Source organism: Cimex lectularius, unplaced genomic scaffold (assembly GCF_000648675.2).
Source record: "Cimex lectularius strain Harlan isolate CLEC.00 unplaced genomic scaffold, Clec_2.1 scaffold11, whole genome shotgun sequence".
Classification (NCBI taxonomy): Eukaryota; Metazoa; Arthropoda; class Insecta; order Hemiptera; family Cimicidae; genus Cimex; species Cimex lectularius.
Window position 1 is genome coordinate 287,353 of NW_019392673.1, and position 22,721 is coordinate 310,073.

The 22,721-nt window shown below is 31.4% G+C and overlaps 4 protein-coding genes across 7 annotated transcripts in view; 3 read left to right on the forward strand and 1 right to left on the reverse strand.

Moving 5' to 3' along the window:
- The window catches only part of LOC106669442 (glutathione hydrolase 1 proenzyme-like), a 46,898-nt gene extending 41,938 nt beyond the window's left edge, over nt 1–4,960 (forward strand). For all 3 annotated transcript variants that reach the window (XM_024225413.1, XM_014398929.2, XM_014398928.2), the window contains 8 exons: nt 2,512–2,732; nt 2,792–2,984; nt 3,044–3,244; nt 3,305–3,554; nt 3,613–3,803; nt 3,864–4,104; nt 4,166–4,279; nt 4,356–4,960. In XM_024225413.1, the coding sequence (XP_024081181.1) occupies nt 2,512–2,732; nt 2,792–2,984; nt 3,044–3,244; nt 3,305–3,554; nt 3,613–3,803; nt 3,864–4,104; nt 4,166–4,279; nt 4,356–4,505 (1,561 nt within the window). In that variant the 3' untranslated portion in view covers nt 4,506–4,960. The remainder of the gene's footprint in view (nt 1–2,511; nt 2,733–2,791; nt 2,985–3,043; nt 3,245–3,304; nt 3,555–3,612; nt 3,804–3,863; nt 4,105–4,165; nt 4,280–4,355) is intronic.
- Nucleotides 4,961–6,660: 1,700 nt separating this feature from the next.
- On the reverse strand, nt 6,661–8,620 carry LOC106669355. Of its 2 annotated transcripts, none has more exons than XM_014398771.2 (7): nt 8,469–8,620; nt 7,857–8,407; nt 7,720–7,792; nt 7,365–7,461; nt 7,207–7,311; nt 6,995–7,150; nt 6,661–6,924 (listed from the first exon to the last, which is right to left on the reverse strand). In XM_014398771.2, exons 1-7 carry the CDS (start codon nt 8,588–8,590, stop codon nt 6,865–6,867), a joined length of 1,164 nt encoding a protein of 387 aa, XP_014254257.1. In that variant the 5' UTR covers nt 8,591–8,620; the 3' UTR covers nt 6,661–6,864. The 2 variants fall into 2 exon arrangements, with proteins under 2 accessions (XP_014254257.1, XP_014254258.1); XM_014398772.1 differs by having other exon boundaries at nt 7,857–8,426; nt 8,469–8,559.
- Nucleotides 8,621–11,784: 3,164 nt separating this feature from the next.
- LOC106669453 (U4/U6 small nuclear ribonucleoprotein Prp31) lies at nt 11,785–15,893 on the forward strand. The gene is made up of 9 exons (XM_014398943.2): nt 11,785–12,025; nt 12,085–12,291; nt 13,854–14,058; nt 14,143–14,312; nt 14,696–14,853; nt 14,984–15,124; nt 15,186–15,335; nt 15,411–15,638; nt 15,727–15,893. Exons 1-9 carry the CDS (start codon nt 11,914–11,916, stop codon nt 15,823–15,825), a joined length of 1,470 nt encoding a protein of 489 aa, XP_014254429.1. The 5' UTR covers nt 11,785–11,913; the 3' UTR covers nt 15,826–15,893.
- Nucleotides 15,894–21,155: 5,262 nt separating this feature from the next.
- LOC106669410 (cerebellar degeneration-related protein 2) overlaps nt 21,156–22,721 on the forward strand; it is a 93,013-nt gene continuing 91,447 nt past the window's right edge. Inside the window, exon 1 of the mRNA XM_014398875.2 lies at nt 21,156–21,377. Within this exon, the coding sequence (XP_014254361.1) occupies nt 21,248–21,377 (130 nt within the window). The 5' untranslated portion in view covers nt 21,156–21,247. The remainder of the gene's footprint in view (nt 21,378–22,721) is intronic.

Genomic DNA, 22,721 nt, shown 5'->3' on the forward strand with positions numbered 1-22,721 from the left:
ACAATAATTTTTTTTAATAATCCATAAAAACCAGGTTAAGCAAATTTTTCACTTTGTTGCCTCTCAAAATAATTATTTATAATTTGGCAGTTCGCTAAAGTTTAGTTTTCTGTCACAATAAATACCTGGGGGTCAAATACTGTAATTCTCAACAATGGAAGAAATATTACTATTTAGCAGAAACTTGTATAAATAGGAAATTATGTTAAATGATAACAATGTATCACCAAAAACAATAAAAATATGAATACTGTTATTTGGAGGCCACAGAAGTAATTATTTCAGGTTTCAATATATCACTAATCACAATAAATACAAATATTGTGACATTTGGAGGCCACAGAAGTAATTATTTATATCATTTGTACTTTGCTAAAATTTAGGTTTCTGGAATATCACAATTAACACCTAGGTCAAATACTGTGATTTTTGAAATGGAAGAAGTAATATTATTTAGCAAAATTCTACTATATATAGGAAAATTTGTTAAATTATCACATTATATAACCCATCACAATAAATACCAATATTGTGACATTTGGAGGCCACGGAAATAATTATTTATATCATTTGTACATTGCTAAAATTTAGGTTTCTGGAAGATCACAATTAACACCTAGGTCAAATACTGTGATTTTTGAAATGGAAGAAGTAATATTATTTAGCAGAATTCTACTATATATAGGAAAATTAGTTAAATTATCACATTATATAACCAATCACAATAAATACAAATATTGTGACATTTGGAGGCCACGGAAATAATTATTTATATCATTTGTACATTGCTAAAATTTAGGTTTCTGGAAGATCACAATTAATACCTATGTCAAATACTGTGATTTTTGAAATGGAAGAAGTAATATTATTTAACAGAATTCTAATATAAATAGGAAAATTTATAAAATTATCACAATATATCACCAATCACAATAAATACAAATATTGTGACATTTGGAGGCCACGGAAATAATTATTTATATCATATGTACATTGGTAAAGTTCAGGTTTCTGGAAGATCACAATTAATACCTAGGTCAAATACTGTGATTTTTGAAATGGAAGAAGTAATATTATATAGCAGAATTCTAATATAAATAGGTAAATTTGTTAAATTATCACAATATATCACCAATCACAATAAATACAAATATTGTGACATTTGGAGGCCATGCAAGTAATTTATTTATGTCATTTGCACATTGCTAAACTTTAGGTTTCTGAGAACATTATGAATACTTTCGTCAGATTTTTGAAAAGGAAGAAGTAATATTAATTAGTAGAATTCTACTGTAAATAAGAAATTATGTTACACATCACCAATCGCTAAAGTTTAGGTTTCTGAGACCGTAATAAATACCTTGTTCAAGTACTATGATTTTGGAAAGAGAAGAAGCACAATTCTAATCTAAACCAAAAAGTTGGATATCTCAGAAGTAATTATTGATAGTAATTATATTAAATAGTAGGATTATGCTCCAACTAGAAAATTTTGTTATGTGGCTTTGTCACTTTGGTACCCTACAAAATAATTATTTATATCACTTGTACCTTTTTGGTTTAGGTCTTTGATTACAATAATTACCTATGTTAAAAGTGTGATTTTAGCACGAGCAGAATCAATATTAAACAGCACAGTTCAAAATGGAAGATTTTATTATATATTCAATATTTAGAGGCCTTATAAGGAATTATTTATGCCAATGATATCTTCTGATAAGTTTTATTAAAAATTTGGTTGTCTGAAATCACAAAATATATATAAGGCGCATACTGTAATTCCAGAAAAGGAAAAAGCACAATTACACAACATTATTCAAGTCTAAATAGAATGTTTTAAATGTCTTTCACATTTGATGCAACAAAGAGGGATTATTGATATTATTTGTGCTTTTGTTGACATTATGTTCAAAAGAGATCAAATAAACATGAGGGTCAAATGTTCCCATTCCTGAAATGAAAGTAGCAATATTAAAAGCAAAATTCTACTGTAAATACTGTCAGGTAGTGTAGTTCCAGAAAGAGCAGATGCCAAGTTAAACAGCTAGCTCTAGTCCAAATTTTGTTAAAATTAAATTTGTAAAATGAAAATTAAATTTTGTTAAATGTAAGCCATTTACTGAGTTTGTTGCAACTTTAATAAAAAAGTATCAAAACTGTATAAAGTGGAAAAATAAAATTTAAAGGTGCTCCTAATTAGAGAATACTCCCAGATTGGTTGATTTTTTGTTTATTAAACAGCAAAGCAGGATTATTTAAAACAAAGACAAGCCAGCCATCAGATAATCACTTTAATATCACTCTTTCCTCTCTCTCTCTCTCTCTCTCTCTCTCTCTCTCTCTCTCTCTCTCTCTCTCTCTTCAAACACGTATGGTGAAGTTAATTAATAACAATACAATAATAAAGGACTTTTTGATCCTAGTAACATTAAAAAAAACAGATTCACTTTAAAACATACCCAAATATGTATTTTTAGTCAGTTATTCAATTACAAACTTTTTTATTTACAGAAATATCCTTAAAAAGGGAGGAAATGCAATGTCTGCTGTGATCGCAGCCCTCTTCTGCAATGGAGTCGTTAACAATCAAGCAATGGGATTGGGTGGAGGGTTTTTCATGACATACTACAGTAAAAAGGATGGCCAAGCGTACAGCCTCAACGCGAGAGATGCTGCCCCTGGCAAAGCTCATAGGAATATGTTTGCCAAATCTGTTAATGCATCTAAAACTGGTACGATTTTTTTTTTTTTTTATAAATAAAAACTACTTTGAAATAACATTCTTTGTCAGGTGGTCTAGCTGTCGGTGTGCCGGGCGAATTGCGAGGATACTGGGCAGCATATAAGAAATTTGCAAATCTCCCATGGAAAGATATTATTCAGCCTGCGATTGATTTGTGCAATGCTGGCTATAACATGACGAAACCACAGTATGACGTTTTGGATTTCAGGCCAAATATTATTGAAAATGATCCAAACTTTAGGTAATAATTTACTCTTTAATAATTTGGAAATTGTATCCTTATGACTTGTATTGTTATAGATCAATGTTCATTGATGAAAAAACCGGTCGTAAAAAGAGATACGGAGATCTGATAAAGCCTCATACCTTATGCAAGACTTTAAAAATTATTGCGGAAGAAGGAGGAGATGCTTTACATAATGGATCCCTTACGACAATTTTTGTTGAAGATCTTCAAAAGAAGGGATCCATCATAACTGAACACGACATGAGAAATTATACGTAATTATTTTTGGTATTATTTATGACATGAAAGTTTTAATATATCATTGTTTTTTATAGTGCTGAATGGGTAAAGCCGGTTTCTGTGGAGCTAAGGAATAGTGTTAAAGTTTTCAGTATGCCCCCACCAGGCTCAGGCCCTTTACTCACTCACATATTGAAAATCCTTGATGGATACAATATAACCAATGACAGTTTTAACAACACTGACAAAACAGTTTTGACTATGCATAGGATTATTGAAGCTTTTAAATTTGCTTATGCACAAAGAACGCAACTAGCAGATCCTAATTTTGTCAATATGGAAGAGGTATAATTTAATGAGAAAACATAACTGCAGAATATCAGCAATACTATTTTTTTTACAGATAATTTTAAATTTGACGTCAACGGAATATGCCGATCTCACAAGAAATAAAATAAATGATTCTATGACTTATTCCGACCCAGAGCATTATGGTGCTGTTTACTACCAGACAGAAGATCACGGCACAGCTCACATCTCTGTCATTTCAGAAGACGGAGATGCCGTTTCTGTTACAAGCACTATTAATTTATAGTAAATGTTCAATTTAAATATACCGACCGTGCAGGAAATCTTAAAGTCGCGCTTTTTTAGTTTTGGAGCGGGTTTTACTTCAGAGAGAACTGGCATCACGCTTAACAGTGCTATGGATGACTTTTCAGTTCCAGCGTACAATAATTACTTTGGTTTGCCACCATCACCGAACAATTTTATCTCACCGGGCAAGAAACCACTGTCTTCAGCTACTCCTACAATTATAGTTGACAAGAATGGAGATGTAAAACTTGTAATTGGAGCTGCAGGAGGAACTAAAATCACTACTTCAGTTGTTTGGGTAAATTTATTTTTCTGTTAAAAAAATGTTCAACATTTCATTTTTACAACTTATTTTGCAGGTTATATTGAGATATTTATGGCTGGGTGAAAACATAAAGCAAGCTGTCGATTCAAGTAGGCCCCACCATCAACTCCATCCAATGAAAGTATTTTACGAATATGGAATATTAAAGGTACATTTTTCTTATAAAAGGGTACATTTTTCTTACAAAAGTTCAAAATTGGTTATTAATTTGACTTATTTTACAGCAATATATAGATGGATTGAAAATGCTTGGTCACCAATTCCATCGTTATAGAAACAGTAGATCTGTAGTTTGCGCAATTTCAAAAGAGAACAACACAATTTTTGCAAATGCCGATTATCGAAAGGGTGGAGAAGTTTATGGATATGATTGAACTTTATTTGTTTAATTTATTTGGATCTAAGAAATGTCTCTATCATACTGTTTTATAAATAATTGCACTACAACCTTTTGTGATAAATGTGCAAATAGGTTTTTTTTAATACCAAAGATTTACCCTTTTAATTAAAATAAAAGAGTCGCAAGCTGTCAACAAGAGCTAATAATCAAGCAGTGTGAATTTAAACTTCACAAATTATTTATAGGTCGGATGAATTACCAAGCAAGAGTGTCACATATATCAAATGATAAAATGTATTTTTCTACTACGTAATATGTAAGAGTATTTTTTAAGTTAAGGTGCCTGAAGGCTGTGAAAGTTGCACATTTTAAAGCAGTTTTTTAGTCATTTGACATTTATTTGCTTGATGAATTTGACAAATGTAAATATTTTATGTGATAATTGTTGTTTTGTACAATTTATTAAATAATAATTGTTTTTGTTTTTAATTTTTGTTTTGATTTGAGTAAAATTAAAGAAAATACAAGCAGGAGACCCTCAAAACTTTCTTTAACCACCAATCAAAATTAGGTTGTCACATAACTTAACCATTCTTTTAAAATTTACTTCAGCATACCAACAACAAAAACAAATGCAACATACATCAAAACCTTGATCAAAAGGCTTAGTTTTGTGGAAAAGGTGCACACTTCTTGGTGCCTCTTCATGCACTTTTTTCTGTGAGAATTTCCTTACTAATGTTACCACATTCACTTGAATCTGGGATCCACTGATCCCCTTGAACATCTGACAGACCATCACAGTGATAATAAGCAGACCAGGATGATCAATAACGACCAAATTACATATTTTATTACACCACAAACCACTGAGAAAGTTCGCATTTAATGAGGTTACAAGAGTTCTAGAGTGATGAGTAAGGTTTAGGGTAAAATTATTATTTTAAAAAAATGCAAGGAGGAAAGCTTAATGAAAAAAACCTTTAACCATTAATCTAGTGACAGGTCTTGTCAAGAGAAAAACTTATTTATTTTATCTACTGCAGAAAGTATACATAGGTCTTTCAAGCTGAAATACTTGCCATCAATGCTTGTGCCTTAGCACATCTTAAAAGAGGTTACTCTTACGAAAAATCCTCTCAAGATCAGATAGCCAAGTATTAGCATCAAATCACGTCAAAATTAGTCAGTGAATGCATCCAAAATGCACTGGGGAAACAACAACCCGATGATATCTTTGGTACTAGGACACAAGGGAATTTCGGGTAACAAAAAGGCAGCCACACTGGCCAGAGATCTGCAAGACCATACATAGGCTCTAAACTTATTCTTGGTATAACAAAAACAAACACAGAATCCTCAATCATAAAAAAAAAAAGGCAAAAGGGAAAGGATAAACTCTAGGTGCTAGACATAGAAAGCTTATGCTAAAAACAATCCTCACCCAGGCTGCCCCCATTTGTAGATTACGTAATGAGGCGGAAGCAACAGCTACCCAAATCATCGTTGAATGGAGGAAGCAACCCTTAATGAAGACATAACCTGGGATACAAATAAAACTCAGAGAATGGTATTGAAGCAACGACTAGTACTTCTTAGGAAAAGGATTTAATCAATTACACTGAACTAAGAAAAAAGGAAAGTGCTATAAGCCAGGATAAGCCAGCTGCACTGCTTGGGGAACAACCTCCCTTCCTAGTATCCATCATCGTAATCTTTTGATCTACTCAGCTAGTGTCTGAGGTTCATAGAAAGACAGTAATTGTCACATAAAATGCAGTAAAGTTGCATGTTAATCATGGAGACTCAAGAAAATATAGTTGACTCTGGTCCTTTGATTAATTAACTACTTTTACATACTGACAAACCTGTACACAAACAAAATAAAAACACCTCAAGTTTTGTCGATATGAATTTTCTTTTCCTCTTGCCACTTCTGGTAGATCTGCAGATAATTGAAGAAACAAAGATAAATTGTCGCTGTACTGTTAGTTTTACATTCTTAGGGTTAAGTTCAAATATATTGAAAATAGAATGGGACCTACTATGCGACCTTGATGTACAATAGCTGCAGAATTTTGAAAATTAGATGCACACCTTATAAAAAGGTGTAATCTATGCATAGCTCTCTGAACATGAAAAAATGTAAAGGAAAAATAAATATAAATGACATGTACTACTGTATTTATTACTTAAATATGTTTACAACATTAATCCTTAATCCCATACCCAAACCTTAATAGTCTACTAATAATTTTTATTGGAACATTTCAAAAATTGCTCTATTCATTAAATAATTATTGGTAAACAGTACCAAACCTTCTATTGTCTATTAAAAATAAAAGGATAAACATTTTATAGTTTTTTTTTTTCTACAATTGGATATTTTTATTTTACTTCTCATCATTAAGTTGACGAAGAACCATAAACCATGAAACCATTGTTTTCACAAACTGCAAAACAAGAGAATATAATTTTTTGAAATTTGTATATAAGTAAACCATAAGTTTTAATATTGTTCACCTCAACAAAAGTCGCATACTGAAGAAAGTACATCCTCCAAGCGCTCAACCTCACCGGTTTCAAAGTCCCATTTGCAATTATAAGCACGGTTTTCATAAGTGGAACAGAACCCTCATCCCATGGTATTTCACTTACGCTTTTCCTTATGGCTTCTTGCTATAACCAAATTGAGATTAAGTTGGCATAGTATAAATTTACATACACAAATTTACCTGGTCGATAAGTTTTTGCCCAAAATGGCTGTTAAGGTACTGGTGAACAAAGCAGACGATAATAAATAAAGACCCTTTGACCCAGTCGAGGAAATTTTGCGACTCCTGAAATACGCTTTTAAACACAGGCAACACGACTGAATTAACACCATACTTACGCTGGATTGCAACATAGCAAAGCTTAATGATATTATTGCATGGAGAACATCAGCTACAATCATCGAGCGCATCATCAAATCTACCTGGTGAATATAACTGAAAAGTAAATATGATTTTAATTATATTGTTACATTATCTTATTATTATGTTACATATAGGCAAATATCAATAACACCAAGAGAGAAAATGTTAATCACTTGCACTGTTCCTGTGTAAAAGAAATTGCGGCCATCTTCTCTTCAGTCAGTGAAAGGGAAGTTCGAGGGAATTCGTCAGGATGTGAGTTTTTGGATGTGCCGATAGTTGTACGGAGGGTTTTGTGAAATTATATCAAATTAAAATCAATAAACTTACTCCATAATTTCAATATGATCATTTATCCAACTTTTGAGAAATTCGTGCCTTGGTTCTTTTCCATCCTTATCATCTATATTTAAACAATTTATTGTTAAGTTTTTAAAAAACTGTGTTTGTTTCTGTATCGATGTTACCTTTTGCAGATATTTTTCTCATATCCTCAAGCCGCAGCTTTAACGTTTCCATCGCTCCGTTAACCATGTGTATTGAACTGAAGCAGAAAATATCTGCAGCCATGTATATTTGCGCACTGCTCAATAAGCTTATGCATCCCCATAAATAAATCAAACCAAACATAAACCCGTCGAACTTGGGCGCCAGCGAATTTATAGGAAGGGAAAGCGATTCCCAGCTTATAACGCCTAAGAGCCAGTTCAAAATCGGGCAGAGTGACCAAAATGACATAATTGCAAAGGCAGACATCGAATGCAAAATTGAAAGCTTCGATGTCATACTGTTCCAACCGTCAGGCAAAAGTTTTTCAAACTTAGAACACTTCATGACAACCCATCGGAATTTCTCATGTTTTACCGAGAAAAAAAGTAGTTTGTATAAAGCCGATGTCACCAATGTAAGAATATCAATTGCCTCACTTCTGTCCAAAAGATCTTTTGACGAAAGAACCTTGAGTAGGAGTCCTACCATTGCAAGTGCTAGAGATACGACAATAATCCCAAAATACATCCTAAAAATTGAACAAAATTCTATTTACAACATAATAGTGTTTTCCTAGCTAAATTACTTACCAAACTAGTAATTTTAAAAAAATATTTGCCACATTGATTGGCCACATAAGTACCAACTGACTGCAAATTACTTGTACTCTGAAACATTTTGGGACAATTTGTTCTTTCGTTGTCAACATCATCTTGTCTTTCAGACAAGTAAGGGAGTAGTGGCATACAAAATCAGTCTGATATGTGGTTTGCTTATACCAAAGAAAGTAAATGACATGTATGGAACTTGTAATTTTTTCTTGAAACGCATATAGCTAACTATAATCTCACATTGATTGGCATTAATTATCCACAATGACCAATGCTCACAATACCTGATTTGTTAAGAATAAATCTGAACATACATGTGATTATAATATTGATCTGTTTGCTAAGCTGGTATTTTTGCATTGATAAAAAAATTTCACTTTGAGTAATAATTATTATAGTAAAGTAAAGTAATTCCAGTCTTACAGGAGGGATTAACGTCCAACTACCTATTGAGTGCTGCAGAAGAGGAATCAAACCACTTTACAATATATTTTTCATACTATTTCCAATTAAAAACCATGAGCTATGCTGGGATTCTAACCCAGGACCATTAAAGTGGCAAATACGAGTTCATAACCACTCAACCACCATGGTCTCCAAGTAATAATTATGAATTAACCATACATTTCAGCTCAAAAATAGAATTTAACGTTTCAGTTTGAGCACTTATCAAGTCTAGTAACAAGTAAAACAACTGTTTTCTAATCATTATAATTTCATCAGTAAATATTGATGAAAAATGAAAATATCATTTTTTTAGGTGTCATTTATCGTAGCAATTAATGCATTTTTTTACAAATTTTTTACTAAATGTCTTCAAAATGTTTCACTATGATTGTAATTTTTATAAGAACTTAAAGTTTTGAAGCATTTTTCAACTTTTAAATAAAGTTGTGTTTTGCATATTATTTATTAATTTTAATTTTTATAATAATTTTTTTTTCAAGATCCTAACATTGTCACTGATTAATTTTAAAAAATGCTTGCTTTAGAATGCTTTAATCCTACATAACTTTCTTCCTATGAGATTTTATTAGTCCAACATCCATCAACTGTGGAAAAACAATAGAAGTGCTTAACTATTAAGTACGTTAAAAACTGATTAACTTTTAAAACAACTTGGCAAAAAGATTTTTACAAATTTAGTTTGAAAGCGCAATTTACAAAAGTTTGACATTTGTACAATGCTTCACTTTGATAGTAACTTTATAGGAGTTTAACTTTTAAGCAAAGTTCAGTTGTTTGGCTTCCACAGGGATTTTTATAAGGGCATAAATTTTAGAGTAATTTTTCCAAGATTGTAAGGTTGAAATTAAAAGTTGGCCTCTTTTCGACATTATGCACCTCGACCAATATTGGTCTATTGTACAATCTCCATTAATACCTAGGGCTGTTCAAGAATTTTTTAATTAATAAATTAATTAAGTTTTTGTGAGAGCTTAGCTTGTAAACAAACTGAAAAAAAAGTGTTAATTCTCAAAACCAATTTTTGAAATATTAAATTCACAAATTTCGTGGTCCGCTTGACCAATTAATATATTACAATTAATTAAGGTTTTTTAGTTGAGATAAAAAAGTCAATGGTACGAGCGGGAAAAATGGCAAAAAGGAGGGAAAATTCAAAAGGTGGGGTTGAGATGGGAAGTTAGTGTCCGAGGGGATCGAGTCTCAAGTGGTAGAGCAGCTGTGTATCTAGCCGAAGATCATGGGTTCGAATCTCGCTCGTGCCATTGACTTTTTTATCTCAACTAAAAACCTTAATTAATTTTGAAATATTGTTCTTCACTTTGATATGTTTTCCTAGAAGTTGACTTTTACAATTTTATATACACTAGTAACTTTACACAAAACTAAATATTATGGTAGAAAAGCACCATTTTCACAACAGTTTTATGTAGATAACAATTTTTCTTTACATTGTAATTTTTAAAGAAATTTTGAGGAAAGCATAACTTTAAAGAAAGTTTTTGCAAGGGCACCAACTTTTGGATAGTTTTATTTTGAGGACAATTTTTATAAGAACTTAACTTTTAAATAACTTTAAGAAAAGCTAACTTTAAATATACCTTTTACAAAAGCGTCAAATTTTGGATAGCTTTATTTTGATGACAATTTTTTATAAGAACTTAAGTTTTAAAGAACTTTGATAAAAGATTGACTTTAAAGAGAGCTCTTACAAGAACACCAACTTTGGATAGCTTTATTTTGATGGCAGTTTGTACAGAAACTAATTTTACAATATTAACTTTTCCCAAAACTATTAAAATAAAATGAGCACTATTTTCACAACTTAATAAAAGATAAAAAATAATAAAACATAAAAATTTCTTAAAATTTTAATTTTTAAAGAAATTTTGAAGAAAGCTTTTACACCAGCACCCACTATTGGATAGTTTTATTTGGGTGTCAATTTTTATAAGAACTTAACTTTTAAATAACTTTAAGAAAGAGTTAACTTTAAACAGAGCACCAACTTTTTGATAGTTTTATTTTGATGTCAATTTTTTATAAGAACTTAAGTTTTAAAAAACTTTGATAAAAGATTGACTTTAAAGAAAGCTCTTACAAGAACACCAACTTTGGATAGCTTTATTTTGATGGTAATTTGTATAAGAACTTTTGAGAACAGCTTAACTTTAACGAAAGCTTTTACAAGAGCAATAACTTTTAGATAGCTTTATTTTGAGTTCAATTTATACAACAACTTAAAGAAACTTCGAGAAAGGCTTAACTTTAAAACAATTTTTACAAGAGTGTAACTTTTAAACAAAATTTTACAAGGGTTAATGTTTAAAAGTACATTTATAAAAAAGCTTAACATAAAAATTTACTACTACCTTGGTGCCAGCATAACTTTTACAATATATTTTTTTGTATACCATATTTATTATGGCCTATCTTTTTAAAACGACTATAATAATTTAACTTTTAAAACTGATTAATAATAAATTAATAATTTGTGCATATAGTGCTTCATGTAATTACTAGAGTGTATAATGTGATGTAATAGAGGGAAATTAATTTCTATAAAAAAATTATATAAAATCAATATATTTATGATGAAATCATAAATATAGTTTGAGAGATAATTTGTCTCTTGGAGTTAACCGGCGGTGTATTCGGCCGTATTTACAACAGCTTAAATTTTTAAAGTAATTTTTACATGAATATTTTCACTAAATAATTTTTTTATTACTAAATATAAAGAGATTGATCAAATTTTAATGTATATAACTTAATTAAACTTTACAGCATGCTAGAGTTTTGCCGGCCGTATAGTCATACAGTGTGTAGTGTGTACTGTAGAGTGTATACTGTAGAGTGTAACCTGCCTGGAGGGAGATGGATCATAAGTCAAACGTCGGTTGAACGTTTCCTGTGTATTTGTTTTTTGGTGAATATCAGTTTATATCAATAAATCAGGATGTCGTTGGCTGACGAGTTGCTAGCGGACCTGGAGGATGACAACGACGAGCAGAGCATGGTCCCGGAGTATAAGGACGAACCTGAAAAGGATCTGCAGCCGATTGCAGACGGTAGGTACTATACGAGAGTCTGCTTTAAAAAAAAATCCAATAAAACATTTTTATTTTAGAAATGAAGGTGACATCATTGGACCAACTGGCAAAGCTCTACTACTCAGATAGGCTCCAGATGATAACTGACGAGATGGAGAAGTATGCAAATAAAAGCTGCAACCTGGGATTATATAGGACTATAAATGGCCCGGTCGAGGCTGATCCTGAATACCAGCTAATTGTAGAAGCGAACAACCTTGCCGCAGAAATAGATAATGAGATAGGTTCGTTTCGCAGGCATGTACTAATACATGCAGTCCATGTATTGTATATAATGTTTTTAAGGTTGAAATGCGTCGGTTAAGGTTGGGGACGTCGGTGGCCGCAACGGTTTAGGCGTTGACACGGCGCTCATCTCTGTAAGGTAAAGGCCTGGGTTCGAATCCAGTGGCCCTGCATTCGAACCCGACATACTTACAAATGGGCTTTTTTCAAAAACACCGGCACACCGAGGGTTGATATAACCTCTGCTGTTGCAAACCCATGCAGTGAAACGCAGTTCCGACTGAATAATTACTACATACAAAACAGCGGTCATTTTTAATGTTATGAGCTAATATTTTGAACATACATTTGATCCACCATCAGATTCAGTAACTAATTATAATATAAATATTTCAAATACTTGACAACTGGATAAGTCACTTGTGAATGTCCTTATCTAAGACCAGCTTTCCATTTTTTACAATTTTAATATTGCGTTCAATACTTAACAAATAAATAAACTGACTAAATGTAATTTGATCCTTACCGATCATCTTGGTCTGCTTGATCTGCCTGCTCTACAGGATTGATCTGTCTGATGGGTTTCGGCATTTCTCCGTCTTAGTGAGCCTCATTGCTGGGTAAGGGGTATAAGCAGGGTGAGGCAGATGGCAAAATGCTGAAACTTGTGTGACAGACCAACCTAGAGAGGAAAGGCAGACCTAGATGAGAGGATCAAATTATCAGTTCCAATAAAAAAAATCCCGTTGACAAAATGATAAATTTAAAAAAGCATTTTTTCTTTTGTGATTGGTCTAGTTTATAAAACGAAACAATAAGGGCTTAATTATAAGTATGGCAAACTTCACAAATTCCGAGTTTACCAATTCAAGACAGTACTTATTTATACATGTGACACCTTGCCAAAACAAAAATAAAAAAGGACAATATACAAAAGATTCTTCACAGTAGTGACTGATTAAAAAAAAAAAAAAAAAAAAAAAGACACTAGTGGCTACAGCAGTTGTTGCAGCAACAGTGACATGGCACTCATAGCTAGAAGGTCCCAGGTTTGAATTTAAGTGGGACATTATTCAAACTCAAAATACTCTCAAATGGAGGTTTTTAATGGAAAAACACCAGAACCCCCAGGGGTAATAATAATTATAATATATAAATAATAAAAATAATAATTATAACCTCTACAGTTGCAAACCCTGTTTAAATATTTTTATATACCAGAAATAAGGCCAAAACAATTAGTTAATCAAAATTATGGTATAGAAGACAATTAATTATATTGGAAATAATTTTGACTGATAGATCTTCCAGGTTTTACACTCTAGCATGCCAGCAAAACTCTAGCATGCAGCAAAAAACCAAATTCAGTGCGAATGAGTGATTCAAATTGTATTTAATAATTTAAAACAAAATATAAATGAACTTACAGAAGTTGCTTGAATAATAAAGCTCTTTTAAAAGTTTAGTATAACTATGCTGTTTATAAGAAAGTGTATGGAATATATAATTGTTACGGTATATTAAAAAAAAAGTTTATTTGTCTTTCTATGCAATTTTACAGTGGTAATTCATCGTTTTGTCAGAGATAAGTATTCAAAAAGGTTCCCTGAATTGGAGTCACTTGTCATCGATCCACTTGAATACCTTAGGACAGTTAAAGAAGTTGGCAACGACTTGGGCCAAGCAAAAAACAACGAAGTCTTGCAGCAGTTTCTTACTCAAGCGACGATTATGGTCGTATCTGTCACTGCATCTACAACTCAAGGGTACTAATAATTCCAGTTAATCTTTTACAAATATTTTATAACAGCATTTATTTATTTTATTTATTTATTTTTTTTTTTTTAAAGAGAATTGTTGACTGAGAAAGAATTGGATGACATTACTGAAGCGTGCAACATGGCTATTAATTTAAACGCGACAAAACTTAGGATATATGAGTATGTTGAGAGTCGAATGTCGTTTATTGCTCCTAATCTTTCAGCCATTATTGGAGCTTCGACGGCAGCAAAAATAATGGGTATTTTTTAATATTTTAATATTGTAAATGGCATGCTGGATTGGCCAGACTTAAAAAAAAATTGTTTATTTATTTTCAGTGTTTTTGAGCAATATTATTAGCAATAAAGCATTAATGGGGAGTGTGCAGGTGCTCAGAATTATTGCAATTTTTGAATTTTAAACTTGTTAATACCTAAATTCATATTCAAACATGAATGATTATTTTTTTCGTTTGCAAAAAAACATTCATATTCTTTTATGAATTCACAATTGAATTCATTGAAGTTATGCAGATTAAATTTTATTCAGCTGTCCTAATTAAATATACTAATTTGCTCTTAATTTCATAATTAGTCATTATTAATTATAATTATTAAAGTACTGTTTAATTTTTTACTTTAGGTGTAGCCGGTGGTTTGACAAATTTATCGAAAATGCCCGCTTGCAATGTCCTTTTACTTGGAAATCAGAAAAAAACTTTAGGAGGCTTTTCACAAGTGAACGCCCTCCCTCACACAGGGTTTATTTACCATTCGCAATTCGTTCAGGATACTCCACCGGTAAAATAATTTCCGTAGATAAATCATCTTTTGTGAATAATTTTTATTATTTTTTCTTGTGTTTTTCAATGCTGTTAGAAACTTTAAACAGTCCTCTTATAGACGTGTATGTGTTGAATTATTTACGTAGGATCTAAGAAGAAAAGCTGCAAGGCTTGTCGCAAACAAATGCACTTTGGCTGCACGCGTTGATGCAAGCCATGAAGCAAAAGCTGGCAATATCGGCCTCACATTGCGACAAGAAATTGAAAAGAAAATAGATAAACTCATGGTACGATGAATTAATTTTTGTTCAAAATATTTATATAAACTTAATATTTTATATTTATTAGGAACCCCCACCAGTTAAATTTGTTAAACCGTTGCCAAAGCCCATCGATCCAGCAAGAAAGAAGCGAGGGGGTAAAAGGGTAAGAAAGATGAAAGAAAGATATGCAATGACTGAATTGAGAAAACAAGCCAATAGGCTTAATTTTGCTGAGGTGAGTTGGCCCTCAAATGCTTTCCTCCCCCGTTTATTTTTTAATCTCAATAATTTGATTTTTTATTTTTTTAAGATTGAAGATGATGCTTATCAAGAAGATCTAGGCTATACCAGAGGAACAATTGGAAAGACTGGCACCGGAAGAATTCGGATGGCTCAGGTCGATGAAAAGACAAAAGTCCGAATTAGCAAAACCCTACAAAGAAACCTTCAGAAACAACAGCAAACTTGGGGTGGGAGTAGCACCGTCAAAAAGCAAGTCTCGGGTACAGCTTCAAGTGTCGCTTTTACACCTTTACAGGTAATTATTTGGCAAAGGAATATTGACAATATTAAAAAAATTAAAATTTAAATTAAAAAAAAATTAAATTTTCTGAATTCTATTTCAGGGTTTGGAAATTGTGAACCCACAGGCGGCCGAGAAAAATGCTATAGAGTCCAACAAATATTTTTCAAATACTGCTGGATTTGTAAACGTTCAAAAGTAATATTTATAAGACATGCAAATATTTACTTCTTTAAGATTATTTACTGTTTATAATTTGTAAAAATAAGTCCATTGAAAAATAAAATGATTAATAAATAAATTATACTGTATAGTTTTTGATCATATATAAAAATAATTCTTGTAAACCGTAGTCGTGTATAGTGAATAATTTAATTATACCTGGTAATGCCATGCTAATAATTAAAATAACATAATTTAAAGGTGATTTTTTGTTACTCTTTTTTTTTAAACATATCATTGTTAATTGTTATTAATGGAATTGTGGTAGTTTGTGGTAGCCGAGTGGTTAGGGTGTCAGACGCAAACTTGCCACATTAACAGTTCTGGGTTCGAATCCTGGCAGAGCTGAAAGAATTTTAACTAAATGGAGGTTAGATCCCTCGTCTACGATACCGAACAGGTAGTTGGACATTACGCTATTTGATATGAAGGAATGATTTTACTAAGTACTTACCTAGCCTACCCAAAAGAAATTTTTCATTTGACAAACAAAAAACTTCAAAATAAGATCAATAATAAGAAATAAATTCTTATTGGCAAAGACAAAAATTAAATATAACTTATATAACATTAAAATATACAAAACAATAATATATTTTTAAATGGTAATTATAATCGAATGATGCAACCACAAAATACGATCCTTGGTTTAAGATCATTAAAGTATCTAATGCAGGAATTATAAGCAATTTGAAGGCATTGAGCAGATCGAGAGTCTAAGGAAAGTGAAAAAACAGCGCTACAGTAAGAGAATAAAGGAATTATTAGGGATTTAATAAGGAGAACTCTAGTTTTCTGTAGAGCGAAAAAGCTGAGGCATCAAAGATAATGGAGGCTTGAGTAAATCTTTTTAATAATAGAGCTCACATGGTCATGACATGTAAGCTTGGAGTTAAAAATAACGCCGAGATTTTTAACTTTAGGATACAAATTAATAAGGGAGCTCTTGATATGAGGAGGGGATAGGCTATATGTTCTAATGGGTTTATTGGAAATTGATAAGGCCTGGGATTTGTAAGGGTTTAGATTAACTGTTGGTTGAGAGAATGAAGATGACGGTTGAACAGAGAAATAGCTTCAGAGATGTTGCTTGTTGGGCATTGAGTGTAAAGCTGAGTGTCATCAGCATAAAGACGAAATTGGAAGAAATTAAGAACTAATGGAAAATCATTTATAAACATGGAAAAGAGTAAAGGTTCAAGAGTAGAGCCTCGGGATACACCAGATGAAATTGAGAAAGAACAGATAGAATTTGAAGCTTTAACTTGAGTTCTGTCAGACAAGTAGAAGGAATGAGATTAGTAGCAGTAGAAGAAAAACCAAAAAGATGTGTCAGTTTCCAAATAAACAAATTATGATTTACGGAACCAAATGCATTGGAAAAATAAATTAGAACAATAATAGTACAATTACATCGATTCTTAGTCAAATATCATCTGACATTTTGAGAAGGGCTGTCTCACAACTATGAAATTTTTGGAAGCCAGATTGAAAAGGGGATATAAGGGGATGAGAGTCAATAAATAAGGATATTTGTTTAAATAAAATCTTAAAAAAAAAAAAAAAATGATGGAAGAATACTAATAGGGTCATAGTAACTAGCAAGGGAGGGTTCAGGTTTTTTGGGTAATGCAACTATTAGGGCTTCCTTCCACGCTGAAGGAAAACAGGATAATAATATGAAAGATAATTTAACTTAAAATATATATAATAATTCAAGATTTAACATGTCTGCACACTTGACTGAAGAATGAAAAAGAAAGAAGAATTAAAAATTGGAAGATTTGGAAAGTTATGATCGCATCATTCTGTCGATAAGAGTATTTTTACTATAGTTGGTAGAATAGTAGGAATATGAAAAAGTCTACTATGTTTGGTTAAGTAGCTCGGTACAGAAAAGTTAATTAGACTAAGTAAAAAGTACCATCAGTATAATAATTAATTATTTTGAAAAGAATAAGTAAATCAGAGCGAAGTCTACATGTCTGTATATTTTCAGCTGTTTTTCTTTTTTCCATGGCCATGTTTTAAATATAAAATCAAGTATTTAAAGACAATCAACAAAACTGTACTACATCAGAGGAGCCTAATTTCATAAAGGTTAATGTTGAGTGGTATATTATGGACAATTTCTAACTTTTCATGTTTGGAGCATTCCAACAATAAAGTAGTAGTAGTAGTATTTTTTACAATAATTTAGTAAATCTTCAACTCAACGTTGAAGTAGTAAGAATCTTTCCAATAATTGACAATTGCTAAATATACACATTTGCGTTGTATAGTTTTTATGTACTTTGTTTATTCAACTAACACACACTACATGCTATTTTAACATAAAGCATATGCTGAATTATTATAAAAAATTTACAGATTTTGCTAAAATCAGCTTTTAAAAGAGCCTTTCTTTCTGAGATTATGGTATACAAACAAATTCGTTTATTGTGTAGCCAGTTTGTTTAGACGTCGATAGTTACTAGCAAGACTGGGTTTAAGTTTCTTGGGTAATGCAACTATCAGGGTTTCCTTACAGGCTGAAGAAAAACAGGATAATTAAAGAAATATGAAATATAATTTAACTTAGAATATACATAATAGTAATAATAATATTATTTGCAAGTATGTACATTATATATAAATTGACAACAAAAAATAATATTTCGGTACATCCCTGGCTGCTGTCAAAAAGCAAAGCTTGTCTAGACAGTAGTTTTTGATTATTAGAGAAATAAACAGAATATATCTTTACAAAAGCACAATGAAAAACAAACAAATAAACATAATACAGATTAAACATGTAGCATGAAAAAAATTAAATCTTGGCTTTAAAATATCTTAACTACGATTTAAAATTTTTGCCTTCTTTGTAGTTCAGTGTATTTAATGAAAAATTATAATGTTGCACAGTTTTTACAAGGTAAAAATTTGAGTTAGCCAATGAATTGTGTCTTGTCTTATATTCACTGAAATATAATCATGAACATTTAAGAAAGATTTGGCATAGTCATTACTTTAAATTCACTGTATAATTTCCAACATTTAAGTGGTAGTAGTATTTTATACAGCAGGAGTTTTTGGAGATCATTAAAGAAATAAACAGAATATATCTTTACAAAAGCACAGTGAAAAACAAACAAATAAACATAATACAGATTAAACATGTAGCATGAAAAAAATTCAATCTTGGCTTTAAAATATCTCAACTACAATTTAAATTTTTTGAAATTATAAATTTTTGCCTTCTTTGTAGTTCAGAGTATTTTATGAAAAATTATAATGTTGCGCAGTTTTTACATTGTAAAAATGTGAGTTAGCCAATGAATTGTGTCTTGTCTTATATTCACTGAAGTACAATCATGAACATTTAAGAAAGATTTGGTATAGAGTCATTACTTTAAATTCACTGTATAATTTACAACATTTAAGTAGTAGTAGTATTTTATACAGCAGGAGTTTTTGGAGATCATTAAAGAAATAAACATAATATATCTTTACAAAAGCACAGTGAAAAACAAACAAATAAACATAATACAGATTAAACATGTAGCATGAAAAAAATTAAATCTTGGCTTTAAAATATCTTAACTACGATTTAAAATTTTTGAAATTATAAATTTTTTGCCTTCTTTGTAGTTCAGTGTTTTTAACGAAAAATTATAATGTAGTTGTTACATTGTAAAAATATATTCTGTCTTTATATTCACTGATATATAATCATGAACATTTAAGAAAGATTTGGTATAGATTCATTACTTTAAATTCTCTGTATAATGTCCAACAATTAAGTAGTAGTAGTATTTTATACAGCAGGAGTTTTTGGAGATCATTAGAGAAATAAACAGAATATATCTTAACAAAAGCACAATGAAAAAAAAAAAATAAATAAATAAAATAAACATAATGCAGATTAAACATGTAGCATGAAAAAAAAATCTTGGCTTTAAAATAATTACAATTTACAATTTTTGAAATTATAAATTTTTTGCCTTCTTTGTAATTCAGTGTATTTAATGAAAAATTATAATGTTGCATAGTTTTTAAATTGTAAAAATGTATTGTGTCTTGTCTTATATTCACTGATATATAATCATGAACATTTAAGAAAGATTTGGTATAGATTCATTACTTTAAATTCCCTGTATAATTTACAACAATCAAGTAGTAGTATTTTATACAATAATTTAGGAAATCTTCAACTCAACGTTGACCTTAAGTAGAAATGATCTCTACAATAATTCACTTTTATTGTGTATAGTTTTTATTTACTTTATTTATTGAATTAACACACATTACTTGCTATTTTAACATATAGCATATGCTGAATTTAAAAAACAAAAAAAACACCCTCAAATGCCATGTTAATCACACTTTTTGAGTGTGCTGATTATCAGTATTTATTAGCAAAACAATGTGTGTGTACACAAGAGTTAAATAAAATAATTAATTAAAAAAAAATTACTTGCTATTTTAACATATAGCATATGCTGAATTATTACACACAAAAAAATCAGATTTTTCTAAAAATCAGCTTTCAAAAGTGTCGTTCTTTTGTTTGTTTATACGTCGATAGTCTCTAGGAAGGGTGGGTTTAAGTTTCTTGGGTAATGCAACTATCAGGGCTTCCTTCCAGGCTGAAGAAAAACAGGATAATTATAGAAATATGAAAGATAATTTAATTTAAACATTTAACTTGTCTGCACACTTGACTGTAGAATGAAAAAAAAGAAGAATTAAAAATTGTAAGGTTTGGAAAATTAAGAACGCATCATTCTATCAATAGGAGTATTTTTACTATAGTTAGTAGAATGATAGGAAATATGAAAAGTAGCCTGTTCAAGTAGCTCGGTGCAGAAAAGTTAATTTGACCAAGTAAAAAGAGTAAGAAAATCAGAGCGAAGTCTAAGTGTCGGTAGGGTCAGCCTGACTGCAGCAATAAATAGGTATTTTAGTTTAACTATCCCCGTTTAAAATGGAGATAAAAAGTGTAGCTAGATTTAAATTTGGCCAGCGGTTTTATATTTTAGGCGAAAAGGAAATGAAAGCGCACTGAAAAATATAAAAATGTTGACATGGTGAGAAAGAGGAGGGAGAAGAAGAAAATAAAAAAACAGGATCGAATTCAAAGGACTCAGGAGCCAAATGGAAAAAGGAAGCGGTTCAAGGACGGCGTCTGCTTGGGAGCTGGATCGGGTGCAGGCGCAGAGAGGCGACGGCGCTACCTCTTTGCTGCGGTCTCGCCGCCGAGGCGCTAGTGCTGCGAATCCCCCGGCCGACTCGAGGGCCGGATCATTATCAGAATTGACTATCAGTCGGTAGCGAGCCCGTTTCTGTCGCGGCACGAGCTCGAAGCCGAAGCGGCTCTGCTTCAGTAACGCGGATGTTCCTCACTGAGGAAGACACGAGACATGGCCTATCGCGTCACTGGTGAAGGCTACTCCGCCTTCTTCAGGGAGCAGGAGGACGGCAGGGAGGCGGACAACGATGACAACGACGACGGCTACACCTGCCTCCTGTGCAACACCAGCTATGAAAAAGGTAAAATTTTATCCAGTTAAAAAAAAAAAAAATTCAAAAATTAGCTTTCACCCCAGATCACCCCCTAGGACGCGTTACAACCCCTTCCTGGGGCGATATTGATTTCTTACAGGCTCCATACACCGCCCCCCCAGGGGAGGAGTATTTTGGCCACCTTTTCAAATTCTCCGTCTTGAAATTTGGCTTGAGAATTTCAATTAAAATGTAAATCGTTGGGCTTTTTCGTATCAACACACATCGACCTTCGTTAAATCGTGTCAAGTTTTTTCACATAAAAACGTTTCAATGAAAGGACTAAGCTTTATAAAAGCTGGCAGCACGCTATGAACAAAACCATTCAAGTTCATTAAAGCAAATATATTAATAATAAAGTATCATTATTTATATAATTTACAGTAAACTAAAATACAATTCTAACTAAACAAAAAACATAATTTAAACTTTATACATATTTAAACAATTAATATAATTGAACAAGTATTTCTATTACCTCCTAGATTAATAGATCAGCCTACAAAAATATAAATTGTGTATTAAAAAACTGTCAGGTTTAAGGTCAATTTGAAAGGAAATACATTGAGCAAAGGAACTGATCCTGTATCGAGCTTTTTATGAATACATCGCTTTCATCAAAACATTAAAACTCCAATTAATTATTTAAAAGGTTATCGAATAAGCCAATTCACAATTTTGAACTCCTTGGTTACAAAATCAATAATTTCAAATTTGAATTTACAGAGAGCGAGATCAAATACGACCTGTTCTTCCTGTAGCATAAAATATGCTTCAAGTTCCTCTATATTCTTCTATAGTTCGTCTTAGGGATCTTTTCTTTCCAATTGGCTTTTTATTTTTATGGTTAGAAAAAGTTCATTTCAAAATTGAATTTAAAGAGAACGAGATCAAATACGACCCGTTCATCCTGTAGCATACAATATGCTTCACGTTCCTCTATATTCTAGGGATGTTTTCTTTCCAATTCGCTTTTTCTTTTTATGATTACAAAATCATTCAAAATTGAATTTAAAGAGAACGAGATCAAATACGACCTGTTCTTCCTGTAGCATAAAATATCCTTCAAGTTCCTCTATATTCTTCTATAGTTCGATTTAGGGATGTTTTCTTTCCAATTGGCTTTTTGTCGTTTTTTAAATATAAAATCAAGTATTTAACGACAGTCAACAAAACTGTACCACGTCAGAGGAGCCTAAAAATAATTAGTAAATCTTCAAATCACCGTAAGGATGTTTACAATAATTGACAACTGTTAAATATACACACTTGCATTGTATATAATTTTTATGTACTTTATTTATTTCCCTAACACACAATTCATGCTATTTT

Coding starts and splice junctions, on each gene's coding strand:
- LOC106669355 (XM_014398771.2), bottom strand. CDS start 8,590: ATGATGTTGACAACGAAAGAACAAATTGTCCCAAAATGTTTCAGAGTA. Junction 7,151..7,206: donor GGCAAAAACTTATCGACCAG/GTAAATTTGTGT, acceptor ATTTGGTTATAG/CAAGAAGCCATAAGGAAAAG. Junction 6,925..6,994: donor AGTATGCGACTTTTGTTGAG/GTGAACAATATT, acceptor CTTGTTTTGCAG/TTTGTGAAAACAATGGTTTC.
- LOC106669453 (XM_014398943.2), top strand. CDS start 11,914: ATGTCGTTGGCTGACGAGTTGCTAGCGGACCTGGAGGATGACAACGAC. Junction 12,026..12,084: donor TCTGCAGCCGATTGCAGACG/GTAGGTACTATA, acceptor TTTTTATTTTAG/AAATGAAGGTGACATCATTG. Junction 15,639..15,726: donor TCGCTTTTACACCTTTACAG/GTAATTATTTGG, acceptor ATTCTATTTCAG/GGTTTGGAAATTGTGAACCC.